At 39.7% G+C, this 24,103-nt stretch overlaps 1 protein-coding gene and 1 long non-coding RNA gene across 2 annotated transcripts; one reads left to right on the top strand and one right to left on the bottom strand.

Moving 5' to 3' along the window:
- Positions 1–50: 50 nt before the first annotated feature.
- LOC121676833 lies at positions 51–9,894 on the top strand. The gene is made up of 2 exons (XR_006020625.1): positions 51–3,102; positions 9,673–9,894. It is a non-coding gene; the product is annotated as an uncharacterized LOC121676833 (long non-coding RNA).
- Positions 6,356–24,008, bottom strand: LONRF1 (LON peptidase N-terminal domain and ring finger 1). Its single transcript, XM_042053805.1, has 12 exons — positions 23,349–24,008; positions 17,189–17,307; positions 15,325–15,447; positions 14,591–14,737; positions 13,837–14,074; positions 13,664–13,754; positions 12,759–12,873; positions 12,085–12,206; positions 10,424–10,582; positions 10,152–10,314; positions 9,650–9,802; positions 6,356–8,100 (listed from the first exon to the last, which is right to left on the bottom strand). Exons 1-12 carry the CDS (start codon positions 23,944–23,946, stop codon positions 7,942–7,944), a joined length of 2,187 nt encoding a protein of 728 aa, XP_041909739.1. The 5' UTR covers positions 23,947–24,008; the 3' UTR covers positions 6,356–7,941.
- Between the last annotated feature and the right edge of the window lie 95 nt (positions 24,009–24,103).

Raw genomic sequence — 24,103 nt, 5'->3', positions numbered from 1 at the left:
TTCAAAGCTGTCTGGGTTTGGTTCTGAGTGATAAGGTTTAGTGCTTTAGGGTTACAGTGATAGTGCTGGGTGGATGGTTGGACTTGATGATCTTAAGGGTCTCTTCCAACCTTGATGATTCTATGATTCTGTACTGTATCTGTGGAAGCACTGACTTTGAAGTAAAGATCCTCAAGACAGGGGGATTTTTTTAGCAAGCAAACTATTTACTGAGTTAGTACATGCCTGCACAGTTGCTGAGGCACATCTGAAAGCATGCCGTCAGCCAGCTCTCCTGACAAGACAGTGATATTAACTTCAACTAGCAGAAGAATTAATGGGGGAAGAGTCCTTGCTCTTTTGTTGGCTTGGGTGAGTGAATTGGATCATCTTGTAATCAGACAAGCACCAGAGCCAACAACTGCAAAGGCGATTGCAGCATTTCTTCCTCCTGGTGGCAGCAGTCTGCTCACTCAGATGCATAATACACAACCTGAGGGTTAAGTTACACAACAGGTGAAGGTGTCATTTTCTATTGGGCCCTACCCAGCACTACACTGGGTGTTGGCTCTGATGGGTAATCAACCTGACAAGCTTACTAGTCACCTGGCCACCCTAGCACCATGCTGAGATAGACAACTACACTGGTGTCTCTTCAACCCAGAGTGCTGTGCTGTCTGTAGTCTTGCCCTATGCAATAAAAATTATTAATAGATGATGATTTGAGCATTAACACCTGAAATACTGTTTGGTCTCTAGTTAGTTTTCTCAAATTACTGTCACCCTGATTATACTAACTTCATTTGTAAAATTATGCCAATTTACATTGGGCATTAGCATGTTAAATGGTTTAGTTGCCATACAGATGGTCATTCTTTTGGATGGGGTGGGTAATGTTTGGGGGGTTTTTGTGCAGTCTGTATTGAACTCTCAGATGCAAATCCTTGCTTGAGGAGTTGTCTTGCAAAGAAGCACTAAGACACAGCAGCTGACATTAACAGTGTGTTGCTGTGATTAGCAGACAAAACCTGCATAAGTCTGTCATATCTGCAAGGACTTTCTGTAGCTGCCCTAAAGGTCAGCTGTTTAGTTTAGCTGAAACTTCTTCACAAAGCTTTTAATGTGAAATGAAAATACTTCCCCTTGCTTCATCGCTCCAACTATTACATTGATGCAATAGACTAAAAATTGCTCCAGTAGCACTTGTGCTATTTTGGTCCAATTTTAAAAACAATCCTAACAAATTTTTAAATAAGAAAGTGATTTTATCTTCACAGAAACTATTACATAGAGCAGTTAATGAAGTTTATTTGTATTTGGTAAATTGAGTTGGAATACCTGTAATGAAAGTCTTTTAAGGACCTGCTGTGGAACCTAGGACACTGAATTAGATCATGTCCTAGTTAGCAGTTACCTGCTTAACAGTGTATGTTCTTTAAAGATATCAGCAAAGAACTGTTTGGACTTAGCAGAGGGAAGTGCTGAGGGCAGAACTTCTTTTACATGCTTCAGGTACAGGTGAGTGGCACCTGATGCTCAGTCTTACTAACATCATTTCATTTCCACAAAATGCCAACCCCCAAAAAACCCCGTTTTGTAAAATGAGGGAAAAATCAGTCATGGCTGCCACAGGTTTGCTCTCCATCCACGACTCAAAGGTTAAAGCATCTATGCAGAACACTGAAGGTATGGTTTTAGTATCTGCTGCCTGTGGGGAGCTGTGAAAGTGAACTGAAGGCCTAGGAGAGGATGTGAGTTAAGACTTCTTGGGGATGGCATTAAGGCAGTCCCTTTTTAAAGTAATTCATACCCAAAGTAAAATCATGATTGTTCCTTCACTGGAGTGGGCATTTGGACCTTTTTTTACAGGCTCAGTGATTTCTTTAGCACTGCAACTTAATTGTGAAACAGTGGTGGAAATTCTGAGCCATGGTTTAAAATCCAATCAGAGGTGCCAGCTGCACTGTATTTGGATTGTGTTGCAGTTGGCATAGCCTATGCATGTTCAGATGACACTTCCTGTTCAAAACTTCCAAAAGCTTACACATGAGAACGATCAGTTTCTGGCCTCAGGCAAAAATAAAGTATAAATGTTGTTGGAACACTCAAAGCTTGTTTCAAAGTATGTACTAGAGAAGAAAGTAATACAAGTTTCATCAAAGGTTAATTAAAAAAAAAAACAAGAAAACCCCCAAAACAACAAGAAAACCCCCAACACAAACTCAGAATTTCCTGCAGAGCTTAAGTGCCTCTAGAATTGTATTGCAGTCCTAGTTTCCAAATCCCTGTTCCATTTGTGATCTAAATGTGTGCATTCAAAGCTTCTCACTGCTGCTGTGCAATGGCTACCTTGGTGAGAGGGACCTGAAGCCACTTAAGCATCTCCTGTTGCACTTTTGCAGAAGCATTTTAGATCTTACAGGGCAAAACAGCCTCTTACCAATCAGCCTTATCAGGAAACACAAAGTTAGTGCTCCAGTTGGAACCTCGAAGCACATCTATCCACACAAAACCTAACATGCACTCTGCATGTTAAAACAGCCACCCTCGTTATAAGCAATTTGATCCCCTTTCTACTGGAAGAAAGGACAAAACTTCACCTTTCCCTCAGTTCTTGGAAGAGTGCTTTAACCACCACAGGCATGCAGAGATCTGTGGGAGGGAAGGCAAGATCTTGATCTCCCCTTTTCCCCCCACACTGTCTCAGTTTGTTTCCTTAAATAACTGCAACAGAGCTTGCCTCTAGAGCTTTGGGTTTCTGCGTTGGCAGTCTCATAGCAGGCCTCAGACAGGTCCTGTTATCTTTCTTCTGTATGAATATGATGGCTATGAAATGTCAGTTCAGCTACAGTGGGGAACTTTCCACAGGATTTACTTACTGAAGAGTATTCCCTGAGTGCAAAGGCGATCTTAGACAGATTTGTTGTTCCCTGTAGGAGGTAAAATTCAAAACTTCTTTAGGAAGGAATGAAGATGTATTTGCACAGAAGTTGGTAAGAGAATGAACTGTAACAGCTTTTCTCTCTCTCTCCTGTTCCGATGACAGATATCATCACCAGTAGGAGGATATCTTCACAGAAAAATAGTACAGCTAACAAGCTGCCAGAAGCTCAACAGATGCTTGTGAATATCAAGCATTAAGTACAAGTCTTTTTCAACGACAGCTTTTCACAGAAAAGAATGGGCTGTCGTTCACTTGGTGCTTCTCAGACTCCATGATTTCATCCAGCAGGCAGCTGAAGCATCTGGAGAACAGGTCTGATACACTGGCAGGGAAAGAGGATGGGCTGTGGCCCCCGCAAGGAACCCTCAGTTGTAACTGAGTGAGGTCTGATGCAAGAAGGGAAACGTGAAAAAGAAGGAAAAAAACCAAGGAAAGAAAGAAACATTGCCCCTCCCCTTACAGCACTGCCAGGGAGAAGCTAGTAGCCCACTTTGCCAAGCCCCTCCTATAGCTCTTTATGCTGATAAAAACATTCTGAGCTGACAGACCAGAAAGCTCTTGAGCACAAGGAACCAAAACACACTCAAATAGATAGTATAATTAAGATGCCAAGCTCCAGAGAATTTGTTTGGATTGGAAAGTGACTGTATTTGTCTAAATATGGCACAGCCTCCAGTTTCTTGTTACATCACTTCCCTTTTCTAACACTAAACATCTACTAAATGGCCAGTTTCATAGCTAGTACAGGTCCATATTCAAAATGCTTTAAAAGTTATTTCCAATATAGGACATCTTTCCAACTTACTTACCAAACAAAACCAAACCCCTCCACTGGAATTGTAGACTTCTTTACCAACTGCTTTCTTTTTAACACTCAAAACATTTTTTCCTAGAGAGCCTGTCACATCCTCATAGGCATTTCTGACTCCAATTTAACTATCCAGAGTGCAATTTTTTTTTTTATCCACACTGTAATTCTGCTATTGGTCTTTGCTCGTAAAAGCAGTTGCAGTCATGAGCGTAGAGGAAAGCATAACTTCACAAAAATCAAGACTCAGTGGACTGTTTTGTTTTGGTAAAGGCCTTAGAATATCTTAAATCCTATGATTAAACTTTACAGCTTTAGGTTTTTTGGCTTTTTTAATTGTAGAAAAGCACATAAATGAAAGGATAATAGACAGATTTCAGCATGATACCATGGATACTATCTTCCTTAAACAGAAGTAGTTTCTGGAAAACCTTCCCATTATGAATCCAGTTGTAGATATCCAGGTTTTTACAGTCAAAGTCAGTATTGAAAAAACATCTCAGCCTTGGTGAGGTGCAGGCCAGGGAGATATGGTTTGTCTGCTCCTCCTCAGAGTACTCAAAAGACAACCATTCTGGGAACTGTCCTTGCCTCAATGTCAAGTGAGCAGAGCCTGGTACTGTGGGGCTCCCCCATGCTGTTTTTCCAGGACTCAGCTGTGCCAGGTAACTCTACCCTGTCTCATTTGTCATTTATGCAAGTGAGCCTAAAGCACAATTTGAGTATCTAGCAGGTATTTAGCCCACCCCACACACACTGATGCAGAGCTCAAAGGAATGGGTTAGATCACTTAAAAAACCAAAAAGATGACACAAGTTTTGTAAGCATTTAGCAGTGTTTGAATCTGGCCTCATCTTTCATGGGGTTCAGAGCAAACATCCTTCTATGAATGTTCTAACATCACTTCAAGTTTCTCTCCCATCAACATATCTTACAGTCATCTTTGCACATTTTCCTTAAAGAAACTTAGGGCCAGTAAAAGGCCCACACAGAAACGATTTACTAGAATGAATGTGACAAATATTTGCCAATTGCCAAAAGAAAAATCAAGCTAGATGGAGAAACATGAAGTTGCCATTTCATACCGAGAAAGCTGAAGTTTCTAAACCTAACATTTGTCAGTGCTCATCCAGTGCAGCAAGCTGTTACAAGAAATGATGTTTGGTAAGAGTAAAAGGCTAGAGGTGAATATTAATCATAAATTAAGAATTTCAGTGAGATCTCTGGCCATAATTTAACAAAACTGGGAAGAGGTCCTTGCCAGAAAGGTTTGAAAAATACACATCACTTCCAGGCAGATATTTCTGAGTATGGTGACTCTATCCCACCATGCTGGAAGTTTATGAGCTCTCTCATATTAACATACGCGCACATCTGATTCACTGTATAGCTATTTAAGGATCACTAATCCTTTGAGACACATCTAGTTTTGTTCTCATGCTTACATAAAGAACATTTCTACATCAACTTGTCAATCTTATGACTGAACAAAGAAGGCACAATATCATACATAAGGTGCCCCAACAACACTTGAGAGTAGCTCTTGTTGGCTGGTCCAGGAGTGCTGCCCAGCAAAGGAGACTCCCTTAAATCTGACAGAAAATGAAACGTTGACTATTCTGTTGACTGTTGCTCATCATCAGGCAAGACTAATCATTAATGGTGTTGTACCTTGCCTACAAAGGAAGTGAGTGCCTACAAAGGAATTGAGTGCCTAAAAAGGAAGTCCTCTTTTCCCTTTCGCTCATCTAGATCCCTTGCATTTCATTCAGGCTTAATTACATTGATTTTGAACCTTACTGTAATAATGTAAGGTGATCAAACTTTGTCCTTGGCCAATTGTTCGATAGCTAAAGAAGCCGTGCTGTGTGATGGGGAAGGAGAGGGGAAGAAAATTTAAAAAATAACTGTAAGAATAAGGAAGAACTCCCCAAATTCAAAATACAATGTACAAAGTACAGCATGGTACTCTCTCCAACCTATTTACTGAAAGGGTTTTGCAAACATTCAGTTGAGTTTGTTGTTCTGCCCCACTGTAACTGCACAAAGCAACAAAATCTGGTACACAAACTATTCACTAAAAAAATTCCAATATGAGAAACCTCTTAAAAATCTTTCATCCCCATTCTCCATTTTCTATCATTCCCAAGAGCACCTAGAATAATCACATCTGTGGAATGGTTACTGAAGAGTAGTACTTATAATCAACCTTAATGCAGCATTTGTTAAACACAGTAACTTTGCTTTTCATATTGTTGTTGTTTTTTTTCAATAAAGTTTTGCCTTATATAGTTTATACATTCCAGAAGTAAAATTCCTTTAAGGACAGGACAGTGCAACCCAATTGATACTTGCATTTTTACTGTATTAAAAAGTCATGGGAGCATATAAAGACACTTAAAAGCCACATCTTTAAGCACAGTAGGCAATACTCAATTTCAAACTCAAGCTATTGCCAAGAAGAAAAAAAAAAATTACCGCTAGTTTATTTGGGTATTTCAAGCCTGGCTATAGGGACTTTTAACTGCCAAGTTAAAAATATCCTGCCACCTCTATTCTTACGAAGATCATGGTGATACAAAGATTACATTTCTAAGGTTATAGCATATGGAAGTAGAAAAATAGAGGATTCCCTTTCTTCTTTTATTATGCAAATAAAGCTTTCCAAATATTCATCCAGGACTTTATTCATCCCCTAAAGGGGAAATTTACCCTAGATAGAAACTGACATCACAAGACGATCCAGCAGATTTCAGGCTGCCTGTAATATCTCCAGCCTTGAACTCCAGAAGAGAACGAGGCCAGAGCATCTGACTAGCAAGTCAGTGAAATACCTCACTGCTCTGCAAGCACAGTTTCCTACAACTTCTAAGTTTTGCAAAATGCAAACCTCATATCTGATTTAAACTTAGTAGAAAGAAAAGCAGGACACCAGGAAAAAACTTGTGTGACCAACAGTCAGTCTGGGACAGGTACTACAATCAGAAACAGATTATGTACACAACAGTTACATCATGAAGTGCTCACAACCTTAATGTAGGTTAAACAGCAGCTTCTGGTTTACTTAAGATCCCAAAATAGAAGCACACAGAAAAGGAAAGTGATTTTTAGTTTCTGACGAAGTTAAAAATATTACAAACTTTAAGCCTTTATTGAAAATTAAATATATTAGCAAAAGCAAGATTTAAGAAATATTTTACAAATGATTTACATACAAGAAAGCCAGTATCAGACATATTCACAAATATGCAAACCTTTAATTACAAAAAGTACCTATTGGCAGCATGATGCTAACCCTGCCACTGCAGTGTGCTCTACTATTGATATGAATAAGGCATAGAACTCACATTTGCACCAACTTAAAAGGGTCAAATAAAACTTTAAGCTTTTGAATCCTGGATGCACAATCCCCAACAGACACGCACACTGTAAGATTTCTTCTTCTAAGCTCTACAAACTAAGTGTGTGCTCTGGAAGAACAGCCTGAAAAGCCCAGTAGAAATGTAACTGGTACTAGCATTTAGATTTCAGTTTCCCCTAACTTGTACAGGCCTTGGTATGTAAACCATATTCACAGTTTAAGTAGTTTTAGACAGAAGTACCTTTTTTTTTCTGCATTTGTTCCTTAAAGTTGGCTCTCAGTTCAGCATACAGTTCATGTCACCTGTTTTGTGATGCATACATTTACAAGATAACTTAAAAAAATCTGTGCCATATTCATGGTCAAGATAGTTAAACAAGAGTAGTAACATCCAACTGTGACATTCAATACTATATTTCAAATATTTGTGCAAACAGCAAAAGAACAGTTGTATGAGGCAAATATATGTAAAACCTTTATTACCTCCTCAATGTTGTAAACTTGGACTGTCAGCCTTAAGGTCCTGCACTTCCACAGCTTAGAAAAGTCAACTGCTAAAATGATCAAGTCTCAAAAAGGTTCTTTTCTACGTAGTGCAAATTTTAATGTAGATAACGTGAAAAACATATCTAGCTGGATTGACTTTGTGCAATTGTCAGTGGTCTTCTCTCGTAGTTGAAGAAAGTGTGCATTCAATGAACCATGTGGTTCAGGAAGCCAGGAGGGTGGAGAGAAAAAACAGTTCCATTACACTTCTCAAACCAGTGCTAGATGTGCAACGGCAGCAAAAATTCCAGCTGCTACTACAACCAGAACAGAGTAACTTTTCAGGAAGACCCAGGCGGTTAGTCACTTGGACTGGTCTCTAGAAAAATATGTGAGTATATGTTGGATTTTTATCAGACGGTCTTTTAAAGACATCATGGAGAGAACTGACAGCTGGTATCTGGGGTCTACTGGGAGAACAGCTAGAAGCCACCAACACCAAGCAGGACCACTGGGCATTGCCTAAAATTAAAACATAAGCTGGTTACCCATAACCAATGTTGTATAGTTGACTACCATGAAGACATCAAAAGACAAAGTCATTGATGACCAAGACTACTTTAAAGTAACTACTTTAGATAGTAACCAGAGAATCCCAGATCTATGAGATTAGAAGAGTGCTGAAAGGATCTCTTCTCCTCAACTGAGAAGTCAAAGTACACTTAAACTAAGCTTTATAAAGCAATTATTTTTAAGACAACATAGGAAGCTCATAGGTTCCTTGGGAAAAGATGGCTAAGTACAGGACAGTCACCCTATAACAAACCTCCCTAATAAAAATTATATCTAATACTTCTCGTGCTGTTCCTAAGGCTCGAATATTCTCAAAGCCTAATGTTTTCATTATAATTACCTTTATTTGATGGACTTCTCTGTCACCTCCCAATTCTGCTCCCTTTCTCATTACCTTCTAGACAGAGCAGGGCTACTTCCTAAGTTTCTTCTAAGCTGTTAAAACATATTCTGTAATTTTATTCCTGTACTTTAATTACCAACAGCAACCATTAGATGTCAGGCCTTGAACTGGACTTAATACTCCTCAGTAGAGGTCCTACCGCTGCAGAGAATATTAAGTACCTCAAATGATTTGCTAAAATACTGGTGGTAGTGGTACCCTCCAGGATGACATTTCTTCACTTGCAGCTCTATCACATAGCTGACACATTTGTGTCCTATTACAAATCTCAGGTACATACCTGAAGTATTGCTGCCCTGCTAATTACTCTGGTTTTGCACATGTATTCCTCTTTCCTAGTATGCTGTTTTAAATCTACTTTTATTAAATTGTCCTAAAATCACTTCTGTCTTCATGCACTGGCCTCTACAGCATCTACAGTCCCCCCCAGACAGGTTATGATAGTCTCATAAAAGTATGTGGCAGATGGGTGAGGGACAAGCTCCCCTAAGATCCCAATTCACATATAACTCTGCTTTGAAAACCAATTTTTATGTATTTTTAAGTGTTACTTTCCTACAGCCTCCACTCCCTCAGGATCTCACCTTCACTAATTGTTTATAATAACCATCAATATAGATTGCTGCAGCTTTCTTAAGAAACATTTGTCAAATCCTAGCAGCTGCAGCAGTTTATGGCATTAGCTCAGAAAGGAGGAAAGTGTTATTTGTGATGATCTCTTTGCCAAAGGGCACTGCCTGCATGTGGGAGTTTCAGTTTCTTTCCTGACTTTCACAGGGGAGAAAATAGAGGGCTTTTTCACTTTGAATTCTAGAAGTGTTATACAAACTAACAGTTTAACTGTTACTGGAACTTAAAGTGTTTTCAGTTTACTAGTTTTATTACCACATCAGCATATCATCTTTTCCTGCAGAAACTGCTGATCAGTGACAGAATTGCTTTTTGTTGCTCATTTTAAGAGAAACAAGGTGCAAGCCTTATTACCTTTGAAGCTGGAGAAAAAAGTGGGAGTTGTTCTTTAATATTTCCAGTTATTAATAGGGTTTTTATTTTTAGAAATAAGCATCTAATAATTAATATTAAATTATATCTCACCTGTATATTTTCCTCCCTGTCAGGCATTGGTCCGAAGTGCTGAAGAATTTGAGTGCGAAATTTGTTTCTTAAGTTTTGGAACCAACTGCAGGCCTGACTGTAAACAAAATTGTGAAGCTCTCTCAATTTCTTTAGCTCTTCTTCATCAGCAACCTGTAGGATGAAAATTAAGAAAACATGATTAGTGATAAAGAAACAATTAAGGTGTTTAAGCTAAAATAAAAAATCACTCAATTTCAACTATATTTAGATACATTTCTTGCATTCTCCTTAACCTTGACTGCTCATGACTGAATGGTAAAGAGGTCTTGTGGTATTTTTAAAGTTACAGCTTCAAACTATTGTTGAAACAAAAACTATAGTTTTCTTATTTGTTTTATAGTAATAAAAAAATTAAGCTAGCTTCTAGGGACCTAAAAATTTGAAAGAGCTTTCCAGAACAAATCAAGCAAAAATCTTGGTATATTAATACCACTAAGTATTTAGACAGCATTCTGGATACCTTAACATCTTCCAAATATTCAATGTCTGCAGTGCAATAACCATCTTTCATCCCTCTCCGTAAAACTCTAAATCTCTTTCCACCAATTGTATCAACAACAGACCGTCCATCAGGTAGAAAATGAACGTTCCTAATTTGCAGCATGCAACCATAATCTGCAAAACTAGAAAAGAGACCTTGTCAGTAATGCAATTATACACTTCTGAAAAGACGCTTTTTGTAATTAAAAATGCCATAAGAGATGGAAGGTTAGAATTAGGTTGCAAACCTACCCATTTTGAGAATCACTTATGCACATCCCAAACTGTTTAGTTCCAGTTTCCATACTCCTGCGAATCATGAGTCGGTATCTTGGCTCAAATACATGTAGAGGACAAGGCACAGTAGGATATGCCATAGTGCAAACAAACATTGGAACATTCTTGGTCAAGCTTCAAGGGAACATAAAAAGAAATATATGCCTTCAACATCTAAACATTGAGCTATGCCAAGACAATACATTTTTTTCAGCATGTCTGCTATGTTTGATGTCCTAAAGCATTCTTTTCAAAGTCAAAATACGTTGTAGCAACTTCAATGAATGATAAACCCACATACCGGTAACAGTGGCTGAATACCTATTTATTGATTTGCATACATACTGGACAGTAAGACTCACAGTTTTCTAGGTAGTGGATATCCAGTCAGTGAACGACTGGCTCTGTTTTGGGGACAGGGGTATCAGCTACTTTTTCATTTATGCTTTAGTCTGAGCTATAAAAGCAATTAAGCCCTCAGAGACACAGTTTTCCTGTAACTAAAAAGATGTAGTAGTAACTACATAGTAGCTAGGTCACCATTTAGATTATTTTCAAGGAGGAACTCCAGATCACAAGATGCAACCCAGAGTATAATTTGCACCTTGCACTATGCCTCAGCAGGCGTAACTGAAAAACAAAGTTTTTTTTTTCATTCTGTTTTATCAAGTATGTATAGTTGATAGTAGATACAAACATGTTATCATTAAAACATTACTGGGTATTTAATTTTAATACCTTTCAGACTATAAAAAATTCCATTAAATAAGTTGCATGACATGTAGTTTAGAATAGTTTTCCAACATTCATATCTACAATACATTATGCTCTATGTATCTGAAGAACTGAGATAAACAACATGTTTACAAAAAATCCCAGGGTTTTTTATTACATCTATCTGTATATGATTAATGTCTATCATGAATTGCTTTGCAAGAAATTCAAGTCTCTGAGACTCTGCAGTGAACTGAAGACAATTTCATTAACAGCAGCAAAGCTAAAACCAAAGCTCCATGACAGTGCATGCAGAAAGACGAATGGAAGGGGAAACATGTTTCATAGAACTATAGAACAGCCTAGGCTGGAAGGGACTTTACACATCATCTGGTTCCAGCCCCTCTGCCATGGGCAGGGACACCTTTCACTAGACCAGGTTACTCAGAGCTTCATCAGTGGCCAAAGGAAGGGCTACAGATGTCATTTATCTGGAATTCTGTAAAGAGCTCCCCCCTCAACATCCTCTCTAAATTGGAGAGAGATGGATTTGATGGGTGGGCTGTCAGATGATAACAAAGGGTTGGATGGTTGCACCCAGAGGGTAGTGGTGAAGAGCTCAGTCCCAGTGATGAGTGGTGTCCCTCAGGGGTCCATACTGGGACCAGCACTGTTTAATGTCTTCACCAATGACATTGACAAAGGTATCGACTGCACCCTCAGCAAATTTGCTGATGACCCCAAGCTGAGTGGTGTGGTTGACACAACTGAAGGATGGGACGATATCCAGAGGGACCTGGACAAGCTTCATTCTCCTTCTTGCACCCATAATATACAATGATTAATGACTATAAAAATAATAAAACATTTCTAAAAAGGATTTCCATACTAATTTCTCAAGTTTTTCAAGACAGGAAGCTTACTTGGAGTGTTCAGCAGTTTCTTCAGCATGAATTCTTTTTCTCTCAAATAATTCATCAGACAAATATTTCATTATTAATTCCTCCAGCAGTTCTGTGATACTGTATTTTCTGCTTGCAAGGTACTGTAAACAATTAAAAAATATATTAGTATTTCTTTTCATGTATTTTAACAAATAGCTTGAGAAAATGCAACTTTAAAAAAAAATATTATCTATGAAATGTGACATAAAACTCGTAAAAACGTACAGCTCAGAAGTTTTTGTTTCATTACTTAAAACCTAAAGATACTCTAATATTTGAAAATTAGATTCTCTGTGTAAGTTTTTAGTTTCTGACAACTTGAATGTCTAACTCAGTTTGTATTTCTATGCTTACCAGAGACAGAACTGACTTCCTACGATATACAGCCATACAAATAAGAAAAGTGTAGAGAAATCACAGTTAAAAACTTAATAGTTACCAAAGTTTACAAATATGCACGATTTATTTACACCAGTAAACGGCCAAAGAAACACAAAATCTCTAAGACCCTGAGGTATTGACAAAATTTGTCCCAAGTTTTTCCATTCTAACAGTAATCCATAACCCAAGCAAATCCAAAATGTTGGCTCCAAGTGAAACAGCCTTAAAATTATACAGTATTTGTATTTGTGAGCTTTACTGAGAAACAATACCTCTTTCAAGCTCTCCTTACAGAGTGGACACTGTGGAGCATGATCTAAACACCGTTCCAAACAACCTTTGCAAAAAGTATGTCCACAAGGGGTTGTTACTGGCTCAAAGAATAGCCTGAAACAAAATTATTAGAAGTTAGATGTCATGGCCAGTGTGTGTTTTTCTAAAAATGTCAGTGATTAACCTCTTGATTTTTTAAGACTAGCTATACTATAACAAAGAAACAATTAATCCCAAGTCTCCTTATTCTGCTTTTCTGATTAAGCTGGACACATTCCAAAACTCTAAGTAACTAAACATTTACCCCAACATACAAAGACTTTGGTCTCCCTCCATAGGAGACTCAGAATACACAAAATTAGGTGACTCTTTGAGAAACTGGGTTGTTTTAACAGCAGTATTACATTTTAACAACATAACTATGAATAGTTGAGTATACACCATATATTTTATGGTATTTATTCTGAAAATCTAGACGGTTCAGTAAGAGTTTTCAAATACATCATCAGCTACATTTAAGTAGACTAACATTCTGAAGCATCTGTGTCTCCCAGACAAATACAAGGTTCGCAGGCTATACTTCTAAGCATTAGCCTTCCCAAAATAATTTTTATTGACTGAAGAACCCCGAACACTTAATCAAAAAAGATCCTGTCCTTTCACGTTTACCAGTTAAAACTGCCAAGTTTAACTAAAAAGGCAACTTGATTAAAATAGTCCAATAGTATATAGTACTACAGCAAGTAACATTTAAATACACATTTAAGTGCAGGGATAGAGAAAAGCTGCAAATTATTGACTGGTATCAGAACTCATAACAACTTACAAGTACCTCAGTTTATACATGTAACAGATATATGGCCAAGCATCTGTAACAAATATTGAATTAAGGACAAAATCTTACCTCATACATAGAGAGCACTCAAAATCTGATGCATCAATCAAATCCCCTGGAATTGTTCCAAAAGCCAGTGTCATGTCCCTTTTTGTACTTTCTAAGGAAAAGCAGAACAAAATACTTCAAAGAAAGGCACAAGGCACTAAATACTTTTAATTTCGAAGTAAGTGACTGTTTACCTCCTTGCTTTTTATGTTTGTTTCTTCCATCTTCACATACAACTGTATCCTGTTCTGAAAAGGAAAGCTTTCTTTTTAACAAAGCACCTTTTCCTTGGCCAGAGAGAAGGGGTTCAGAAGACACTCTCTTTAAGCCATCTTCCTTGGCAAGGTCTTTTGTTGAGTTAAGAGCATGGGCAGACTGTGCACGATTTAAGCCTCCACTCACAGGCTCCAGTACATCTGATCCTCCTAAACTCTGTAATAGTAAGATGAACTGAACTGTATTCTAAGAATAACACAAATCTAAGTATGTAAGATGTGACTATGCAAAGATATATAAGCCACACTGATATCCAGTTAGTGGGTACCCATTAGTTAACTAGAGAAATTTCTAAGTCAAGACAGTACTCAAATTTGCTTAGCATTAACAATTCAAAAATCTTCATCTGCTTCAAACAAAACAAGAATTGTATTTCATCAGCTTCAAAAAAAGAAGAAAACTTGTATTTCTCTTTATTTTGAAGTCCCTAATACGAAACTTCAGTACCTTCTAATACTGTATTTATTACTCATTCTAGTTCACTAGAATGAGGAGTTTTAACACTACAAATGAAAAGAAACTACTCCCAAACCACCATTCTTTCCCTCCAACTTAGCTAATTACATAAAATCAGTATTTACACTGGAAAGTAAGTGTGACAAATCAGGGTATCAGTACATCTAATGTTTACACATCAGTCAAAGAGCGAAGTTATTGCAGAGTTTTTGTTACCTGCTGAGGACAAAGCTGTAAATTGCAGTAAGATGCAGTCACCTCAGAACCAAGCATAAGAGGTTTATTTCTAATATGGGGTGAATTCCAAGCAGATTCCTTCAGACTTTCACCTAGCTTCTCTGGTGACAAAACATCACACAGTATCTAGAAAAAACAGCTCAATGTTAATAATGACAAAAAAGGATCTACACATACCTTTGTTATACAACACCATATCAAAAACTAAGAAGGTAATCTACATGAAGTTTTTCTCATGAATAGATCTTTATTCAAGCAGTAAGTGTGATGGTAGAGTTGAGAACAACTAGAAACCTACATACCTCGATTGCTAAAAAATCTTTTCTACTGCAAGTCAAACAGAGTTTGACATTATCAATCCAGTGTTATGCAGTTTTTTCAATGTAAATTTTTATTATCATAGAAAAAACTGTTGTGCTCTGGGCGCAGAGGGTTTCAACTTGGAAAATTTCACTTGCTGCCTGTTTTCCAGTTTTCTACATATTCATTTAGTAACTTCAAAAGCACACGCACTTTTAAACTTGTATGTAAAATGTGTACATTGGGACTAACTCTTCAATGTAGTATGATTTAAGAAATATCCTAAAAGGAATCTGCCACCTGAACATTCTCTGTATGTAATAAAGATTTTTAGATACTCAAGTCTATCATAATGGGGGTTTCATAAAGGAATCAAGTCAGAGATAGGAATCTAGTATCATAAATAAAATTACCTTTTCTACTTCTAGCTTGGCTGGAAGAAAGTCCTCATCAAGGGCTAAGCACTGTAGAAACAGTTGTAAGGCATCACCTACACAGCCAGAGTCTTGCAGCACTTTTCCTTTCCGGAAGTAGACCTGAGAAACAGATACCATGAAGACATTTGTAGAGAATATGTAGAACTGCAGTATTGATCTTACAAGCATTGCAACAGCGCTAGAATTAGAACCCACCATGACAGAAAGAATATAGCTCTAACAAATTGGAACTGTGTACAGTGTGCGTGATCCATATCCCTTGTCTAACATACATCCACTACAGTGCTTGAAAAGAGTCCTGGGATAGGCTGGTGTTAGTCTTCTTCCAGTTAACTTGTTTTGTCTTATGTAAAGGACTAAAACCCTCACTAGTGCTGCATTCACAGCCCTTAATTTCCTTCTTCTGTGAGCCTTTAGAGAGGAAGAAGAGGGACAGGAAGAAGAGGGTCAGGAAATGCAAATTATTACATAACCTCACACAACAGCTTACAGAATACTTTTTTTGCCCTCTCCTTTGTTAAAAGCCTTACGGTTCCAGCCTGCAGGAGAGGGGTGACTACAAAAAAATGACCCACACAACTGTTCATCCCTTACATACCTCTCAACCTGTATTCTTAAAACAAAACAATGCCACTCAGAATTAATTGCTTCTTCCAACTAAATTTTATGCTCGAACACTAAACACCAGTTTGGAAAAAAAAAAATATCTGTGTATTGCTTTCCTTGAAAGAAAAAGAGGGAGGAAAGACTACTGGATTATGCTGAACTTACATGAAAGTAGATGACATTGGAACTGAGACCTTATCTCAACTTTTAAAAGTTGCAGTGGCAGTAATAGAAATAATTAGTTAGATAAACCAACAGTTGTCAGAAAAAAGTTAAATCAACAGTATCTATTTGTATATAGGAATTTGGATAATGGGCCAAAAACTAAACTTAAAAAACAAATAAACAGAAAGAAAAATCCCGAAAAAAGACTCCACCAAACCCCACAGTGCAGTGTCTACAGAACGACTGACAGTGTGAACAGTAGCACCTGTTCAACAAGACTGCAAGATGAGGACACGGATCCTCTGATGATTTGGGCAGTTTCCTTCAAGATGAATTCTGAAGAAGGGAAGTTTGCTAATCCTCCTCTTACAGACAGTTTATTTTCCTACAGAGGTAGGGATTGTTACAGGAGTCCATCCATCAAACCAAGCTCAGTTAAATAAAGTGATGCTTCTTTCCAAACATATAGAAAAAAGTAGACAGTACTAACAACACTGAGAGGTGAAAAGCAGGAGGCTTTTTGAATTTGCAGTAGCCATGGAATTGCTGAACACAGGAGAAACCAAGAAAACTACAGTTATCTCCCTTTGTGTGACAAGATCTTGCTGCTCCTGCTGTGTTCAGAGTTTAGACAGTGCTACAACATGTAGAATTCTGAAGACCACAGACTCCCCAGCTACTCGTACTATTTGCAAAGCTCAGTTCCCACTGAGTTTATTTGGGCTTTTTGAAGATAAACTTTCCAAGCTAAAACAGCAAAGTGCCCCTCCATTAACAAAAATTAACAACTAAAAACAAGCCCCAAACCCCAGCTGTTACAGGTTACATCACCATGAACTATTGCAACTTTCATTATATTTGTCAACCAGCTCTAACCTGCCATACTCATCAGCAGACTGTCTCATACAAGTTAACTATTTCAAAGATAACTTTTAGCATTTTGCATGTTTTAAAAAATAACATTTAAAGTAGCTGACTAGATTTTTAAATTGATGCAAGTATAATTTGGAATTTATTAATTTTACAGACAAACACAATACTGAAAAATGATGCGCTCATACCAACTTACCTCTGGCCAATTTGGCATTTTAGAAATAACAAAATTTAGATCTTCTATGGCTGTTTTATATTCTTGGAGGCCAACATATGACTCAGCTCTGTAAATTCTTAGCATCAAGTCACTGGAATCTGCAGACAGAAATTAGGTAAAATATTTTAAAAATCAGAATTCAGTAATTTTTAATTAGATTTGCTTTCAAAGTGATATGTCATAATTACAATTTTTTGTACAATCCTTCCAAAATTACTGGAGTAGCTTCTCTCTCACTCCCTATTGTTTAGATCAAAAAAATGGCAGTAATTGCTGGTTCATGTCTTGTAAATTAAGGAAAGAATTTTGGATCCGAATGTATCTTGCAGCAACAAGAAAATTTATTTTCAACTATTGAACAGAGAGGCTCACAAAGCACTGCTCACTACTGCTGGAGCACAAAAATTGAGGACTAAGTAAACTTTATAGTACATCCAATCAAAACCACAGAAACCTGGGAATTCACCACACTTGTATTAAAAGTCTAAGTATTGCAAATGCTTTCAAACACCCAAGTTTTTGTGCAGACTGCAATTTGTTTTTACAGTGCCTGCCCCTTCCGACTATGACTGTAGATGACACTTCACAGTGGCATACATCTGGGAGCTACCAGAACCACGCTTTATCACTATGTGATAAAAACAGTCAGTCAATTCCAGAAAGCCTTTAGCACCAGCTGGCAGTCCTGTTGTAAGGAGCTGTAGTAGTGGAACTTCTACAGCGGGGAAAAAAGCAGAAAGTGTTCAGTAAGGATGAGTTCTCATGTCCAACATAAAGCATTTTGCTCTTCCAGTACAGCAGCCTATTTAAATAGGAAGGACACTCATCCCCATGCCACTAAAACTACAGTTTTGTAACACAACTAATTACAGTTGCTGCTTGGAAAAAAATGCCAGAACACTGTTTTGCTCTTACTTGTTTTTAAAAATATACCTGGTTTTCACTGAATGAGATAAACTAGTCAAAGGTTCATCTACTGTAAACAGCACTAAAATCAAATATTTTTTCCAAAAAGGCATTCTTGGAAAGCTATCACTTCAATTTAATATTCTTATTTTATTCTAAATGTCTAGTATAAATTCTCATAAATTTCCAGCATTAGCCTGTTCTACAGTTACAAGGCAACCTGGCCAATGTTCCCACAGATTGCAACACACTGCTTTGTATTTAGATTCACAATGTTACATGTAAAAAGATCATAATGGAAAAGAAAGGCTTACGAAAATCAGGGAATAATTCGTTTAGCTGAAACTAAAGTGTCTTCCTGATTTGTCTTTGAGTTGACAGTTTCCCCTCAAATATAAGTATTACCAAAGCTGGTTTGCTTCATTTTCATATTCGATACAATAAAATGTTTGTTTTAACTGAAGTCTGGGAAACTCTCTTTGTCTGAGTCAAACACTAATTCTGCAAGCAGAACAACTCTGAAGCCTGATTTCCTGTGGCTGTGTTTTGTGACTGCTATAGCCTAGCAAGGTGGGAGCTCAGATTAAACTCTTCAGATAGTTTTTCATGTTGTATTTGACTCTTTGGTGTCCAACAGAGTTAGCAGCAAACCAGACTCCTTTGTGCAGAGGCAGCAGTAAGTGCACGTCTTTGTTCTCTGATAAGCTGCCTATTTGTAAAGAATCAGAGGAAGCTCATCTTTTTCAGACTTTCAAGTGCAGAACATGACCTGAGGAACTCTGAGCCTTTTTTCCTAGGGGAGAAAATGAGGGGTAGTTTAAAGATAAAAATGTGAGTTCAAGTCTACAGCAGGCAGACATTTTATCCACTTTTTTCTTCCAAGAGAAATGCATGATTAGAACTGAACTAGTACAAAAAGTTTAGCTGAGACCCCAACTCTGCTGCTGAACATACAAACACTGTCACTGAATGATCAATAGATATAACAAACCAGATCTGAATATTCGGAAGACCAAAGGTAGATGATTACTGGTGGTGTCCCTCAAGGCTAAGTATTAGAGCCAATGCTTTTAATATCTTCATGCATGATCTGGACAAGGGCATTGAGTGCACTTAAGTTCACAAATGACAGCAAGTTGGGTGGGAGTATTGATTTGCTGGAAGGCAGGAAGCCTCTGCAGGGGGATCAATGGGCCAAGGCTACCAGTATGAGGTCGAGCAAGGCCAAGCGCGGGAACTGCACTTTGGTCACAGCAACCCCCTGCAGTGCTACAGGCTGGGGGAAAAGTGTCTGGAAAGCTGCCCAGTGGCAGAAGACTTGGGAATGCTGGTCAACAGCAGCTGAACATGAGCCAGTGTGTGCCCAGGTGGCCAAGAAGGCCAAAGACATCCTGGCCTGGATCAGCAGTAGTGCAGCCAGGAGGACCAGGACAATGATCATCCCCCCCTGTACTTTGCACTGGTGAGGCCATGCCTTGAATCCTATGTCCAGTTTTGGGCCCCTCACGACAAGAAAGACATTGAGGTGCTTGAGGGAGTCTAGGGAAGGGCAATGGAGCTGGTGAAGGGTTTGGAGCACAAGTTTGACGAGGGTGAGTTTAGCCTGGAGAAAAAAAAGTCTCAAGGGGGACCTTATCACTCTCTACCACTGCCTGAAAGGAGGTTGTAGACAGGTGGGGGTTGGCTGTCTCTTCTCCCACGTAATAAGCAACAAAATTAGAGGAAATGGTGTCAAGGGAGGTTTAGTATGGGTATCAGGAAAAAGTTTTTCACCAAAAGGGTTGTCAAGCATGGGAACAGACTGTCCAGAGCAGTGGTGGAATCACCATCCCTGGAGGGATTTAAAAGATATGTAGATATTAAGGACATGGTCTAGTGATAGACTCAGCAGTGCTGGACTAATGGTTGGACTTAATGATCTGAGAGCTCTTTTCCAGCCTAAACAATTCTCTTTCTAAATTTATATATCCAATTTTTTAGACCACAATTCTATTTCTAGGCTTTGTTACCATGAAAAAAACAAATTTGCAATGTTTCAGTATATATTTTAATGTTTCTCAGCTAAAGAGAGGATGCAAGCTAATTCTGCATCTTTGGACCAAAGACTAAAGAGAGCAGAAACACAATTTGTTCTTGAAGTTTCAATTTCAGCAATAATATATTGTAAATACATATATCACTCACTTCTAACATCCCAAAGACAAATGATTTTAATAAAAAAAGGCACCAAGTACTTGCAGCATAGAGCTGTGTGTATCAGTTTTATTATTACATTAGTAAGAAAGTATACAAAGGCGTACACACAAAATCCCATTCAATACGTATTCTTGAGTTGTATATTACTTCCAAAGCATCTCCTCTTACTGTCAGTATAAACATACCAATAAATGGACTACCTCTGATCTGATCCTGCATGCTTTTTCCATGGTTCTTACTATATCAAATTCTTCAAAATAAAAGACATGCACATCAAAAACACTATGTAGAAATACTTTAGGACACAGTATTTATTAACACAGAACTACAGGGTCACCCTAATAACCAGAGTTGGAACACACAACCCATAAGAAGGTGCCGAGAGAGAACTGGGCTTGTTTAGCAGAAAACAATTCCTGAAGGCATTGGGAGAACACAACAGCTTTTCAGAATTCAAAAGTGGGTTGCCTGGAAGACTGTTTACTGAAGTACACAGTGAAAAACCTAGAAAGACAATGATTATAAACTAAAACAAGGGCAGTCAAGACTTGAAGTAAGGAGAAGATTTTTCACTGTGAGGATAATTGACCTTTAAGCGGGTTGTCCAGAGAGGCTGTGGAATCTTCAGCCTGTAGGTTTTCATGAACAAGCTGTACAAACCCTTAAGCAAACTGCTCAGATCTCAGTATTTGTTCTGCTTTAAACAGGAGACTGATTGCTCAACAGCTCTCCCGAGGCCCACTCCAGCAGGAATGAGTGAGATTCAGACCAAACTCAACCATCAGTGGTGTGTTTCAGGACACTTGACTAAAGGCAAGCTGCACTCGTATTTTAAATCAATAGACATCCTTTAACTAAACTATTCAATTCCTGCAATGAATATATTAACTATAAGAATGTTAACATTCCTTATGGTTTTTCAAAGTCACTTTTGCACCATGGCAAATATGAGTCTTTCAAATGTTTCAGAAATGTAGGAAAGTTATGAAAAGATGCCACTTGAGAGCATCAATGCCTTATTTAGGACATCAGATGTATGTTTATCACAACTTTTAAACTATGTGCATTAAAAAGAAACAGATGAAGCAGCAGTAAGGAAGTGCTGAAGCAGAACATGAATGATTTTAAACATTAATACATTTCTTATGCTACAGCTTTTCCATCTCTAAGTGTCTTCAAAATCCATGTTCTGGAGGAAGATGGCAAGTATACCAGCAGCTATTGATTCGTTATCTAATGGCCTGGAATCACCTTCAATTCGTAGTTGTGAATCCACAGCTATAAATTCACATTTAATGTACATCTGCACTCTGACTCATTAAGTTCTTCAGTATCTTTACCAGAACATGTGGCATGTTGATAATTCTCAGGACTGGCAACACAGGAAAGAACTGTACAAGGAACCTTAAACTGAGCTTCGAGCACTTAGTTCTAGCACATGTACTGCATTTGAATAATCAAATTTTGAATAAGCATCACAGCTGGTAAGTATTCTCGAATTTTAAACCCATTTTGAAGCCAAAATGGAAGATGTAGATTCACATAAAAAAGAACCAAAATTATTTCCCAATAAATATCTAAATAATATCCCTAAATCCATAAAAGAAAGATTAACAAAAACTGTGTAATTAATTTACTCTTATTCTTTCAAAGCAGTCTTGAAACATGAAACAGGAGCCCTGTAAACATTTGTGATCAGTACTGGATTCATCAGTTATACCCTGAAAGCTACTGAGATTTCTTTGTGACCTGTATGAGTCAATGCCGTACTACAGGAAGAAGTCTGCATCTTATAGTTTCAAGATCTAGAATCCATCCTATATCCTACACTTTGAAAATAAAGTGGAAAATAAAGTAGAATTGATAGCTAAAACTGAACCCCTTAAAATTAGGTTGCCAAAAAGCATGTAAAATAGATCTTCGATTTAATCCCACCTACGTTGAGAACAGTTTATTCTGGAACTAGACCTAATGTATCTCCCCAGAACAGATTGGAAGGATTAGACTTATACAAGCTTTTGGATTTTTTCCTCCACTGAAGACAATTGTATAAACGTAATACACTTAATCTGCAAAAATATTAATTCCTAAATTACTGAACAGAAAAAAAAAAATCCTGGTATAAACCATAACAGAACCTCCCATGCCACCAGGTGTTAAAATCCATAGTCAAATTAAAACAACAAAGGAATCTGTCATTGGATCCATTTAGGTATATCAATCATACAAATTTGACTCCCTCTACAAAGAGTAAACTTTGAAAAACTGAGTGTATCGTAAGAGTCCATGGCATCAGCCAGACACACATATTGCGACGGATACAGGATAGCCTAAAAGCGTGCCTCTACCTCCCCTCTTTGCACCCTGTCCAACACTATATAAAACTCCAACCACACCCACCTATGATGTCACTGCCATTACACAACCTGTCCCCCTCCGTGCCTGTCTGCTTATGCAACTGGGCCCGGCGTGCTGGGAATTGTCTTGGTGACACTTAAGACTGAAAATAGGTCTCTCTCTCAGGAAACAAGGTTAAATACGCCAACGGAATTTCTCTTTGCCCGCGCACTGCGATTACCAAACACAAAACGAAGCAGAGCCCACAAACTCCTCCGTAAACAAGTCCCACAGAAGCGTGCTGGGGGAAACACGACGGAGCCTGTGTGGGACGCTCCCCCACACCTCTGAAGTAAGCAGAAGCAAGTGTGCCCCACTCCCAGGCTGGGCGCGCGACCAAGGGCCGGGCAGCTGCACGTCCCCTCCACTCCGCTCTCCCAATGGAGCGGTTCCTCGAATCCCTTCAAACTCGAGAAAACTTCGGACGCTCTTCACCAGCCCGTGTCGGTCGCTGACGGTTCCGCACCAGGAGATAAGGGCACATCCACCTACTCCACCACACCCCCAGTCCCCCGAGCCCGCCGTCCCGGCTTACTAGCCCGTCCCGGTCCCGCTGGGACACGGGCGGCAGCGGCGGGGACCGCGCGGCTCCGGCGGGCGGCACGGGCGGAGGAAGGGAGCGCGCTCCCCCCAGCCTTACCTGCTCGCACAGCCTGGTTGACGGCGCCCAGCGCCTCTCGGAAGCGGCCCTGGGCCAGGAGCTCCTCCAGCCGGGTCCCGGCCCTCGCCCTCTCGCACTCGCCCGGGAACCACTTCTCCGCCAGCCGGTTGAGGACGACGCTGGTGCGCAGCGGGGCCGCGGCCGTGCTGGTGCCCCCCGCCGGCAGCAGCCAGTCCCGGCAGCGGCGGCAGCGGGCCCGCAGCTCCCTGCGGAGGCAGCGGCGGCAGTAGGTGTGCCCGCACGGGACGGTCACCGGCTCGCCCAGGAACCTCCTGCAGCCGCAGCAGCGCAGCGGCCCCTCGGCCCCGCGCTCCCGGGCCCGGCCCGGCCCCTGCCGCAGGCGGTAGTTCAGCACCAGGCAGTCCACGAGGGTCCCGAGGCGCTGGGCTCCGCCGAGGGGGCCGAGGCACAGCGACGCCAGGGACGCGCCCACCGCTTCCTTCAGTCGGCTTGCGGGCACCAGCCGCGCCAGCAGCAGCTCCCGCTCTTCGTCCGCCCCCTCACCAGGGCCCCCACTGCCGCCTGGCTCCGGCGGCAGCTCCGAGCCCACGGCGCCGGCGGGAGAGGACGCTGCCATCGGCTGCGCGGCTGCGGCGAAGGGGGTGTGGCGCTCCCACTCCGGACGCCGGGATCGGCTCCAGGCTTGGCGCGGGCGGGGGGCGGGAGGAGGCGGGGGGAGGTTACAAAACACCGCTCCACGCTCGCGCCGCCAACGGCGCGGCGTCACGTGGGGG

This window comes from Corvus kubaryi, unplaced genomic scaffold (genome assembly GCF_017639235.1).
Source record: "Corvus kubaryi isolate FWS band 111438036 unplaced genomic scaffold, C.kubaryi_AGA036_p1.0 split1-131, whole genome shotgun sequence".
Classification (NCBI taxonomy): domain Eukaryota; kingdom Metazoa; phylum Chordata; class Aves; order Passeriformes; family Corvidae; genus Corvus; species Corvus kubaryi.
Note: the sequence above shows the minus strand (reverse complement) of the source record. Positions and strands in the feature narration are given on the sequence as shown.

Excerpts from the sequence above, each read along its gene's own strand:
- LONRF1 (XM_042053805.1), bottom strand. The coding sequence starts at position 23,946 with ATGGCAGCGTCCTCTCCCGCCGGCGCCGTGGGCTCGGAGCTGCCGCCG. Across the intron at positions 15,448-17,188 it reads AAATGCCAAATTGGCCAGAG|GTCTACTTCCGGAAAGGAAA; the intron begins GTAAGTTGGTAT and ends TCTGTTTCTCAG. Across the intron at positions 14,075-14,590 it reads TACAGCTTTGTCCTCAGCAG|AGTTTAGGAGGATCAGATGT; the intron begins GTAACAAAAACT and ends TTACTATTACAG.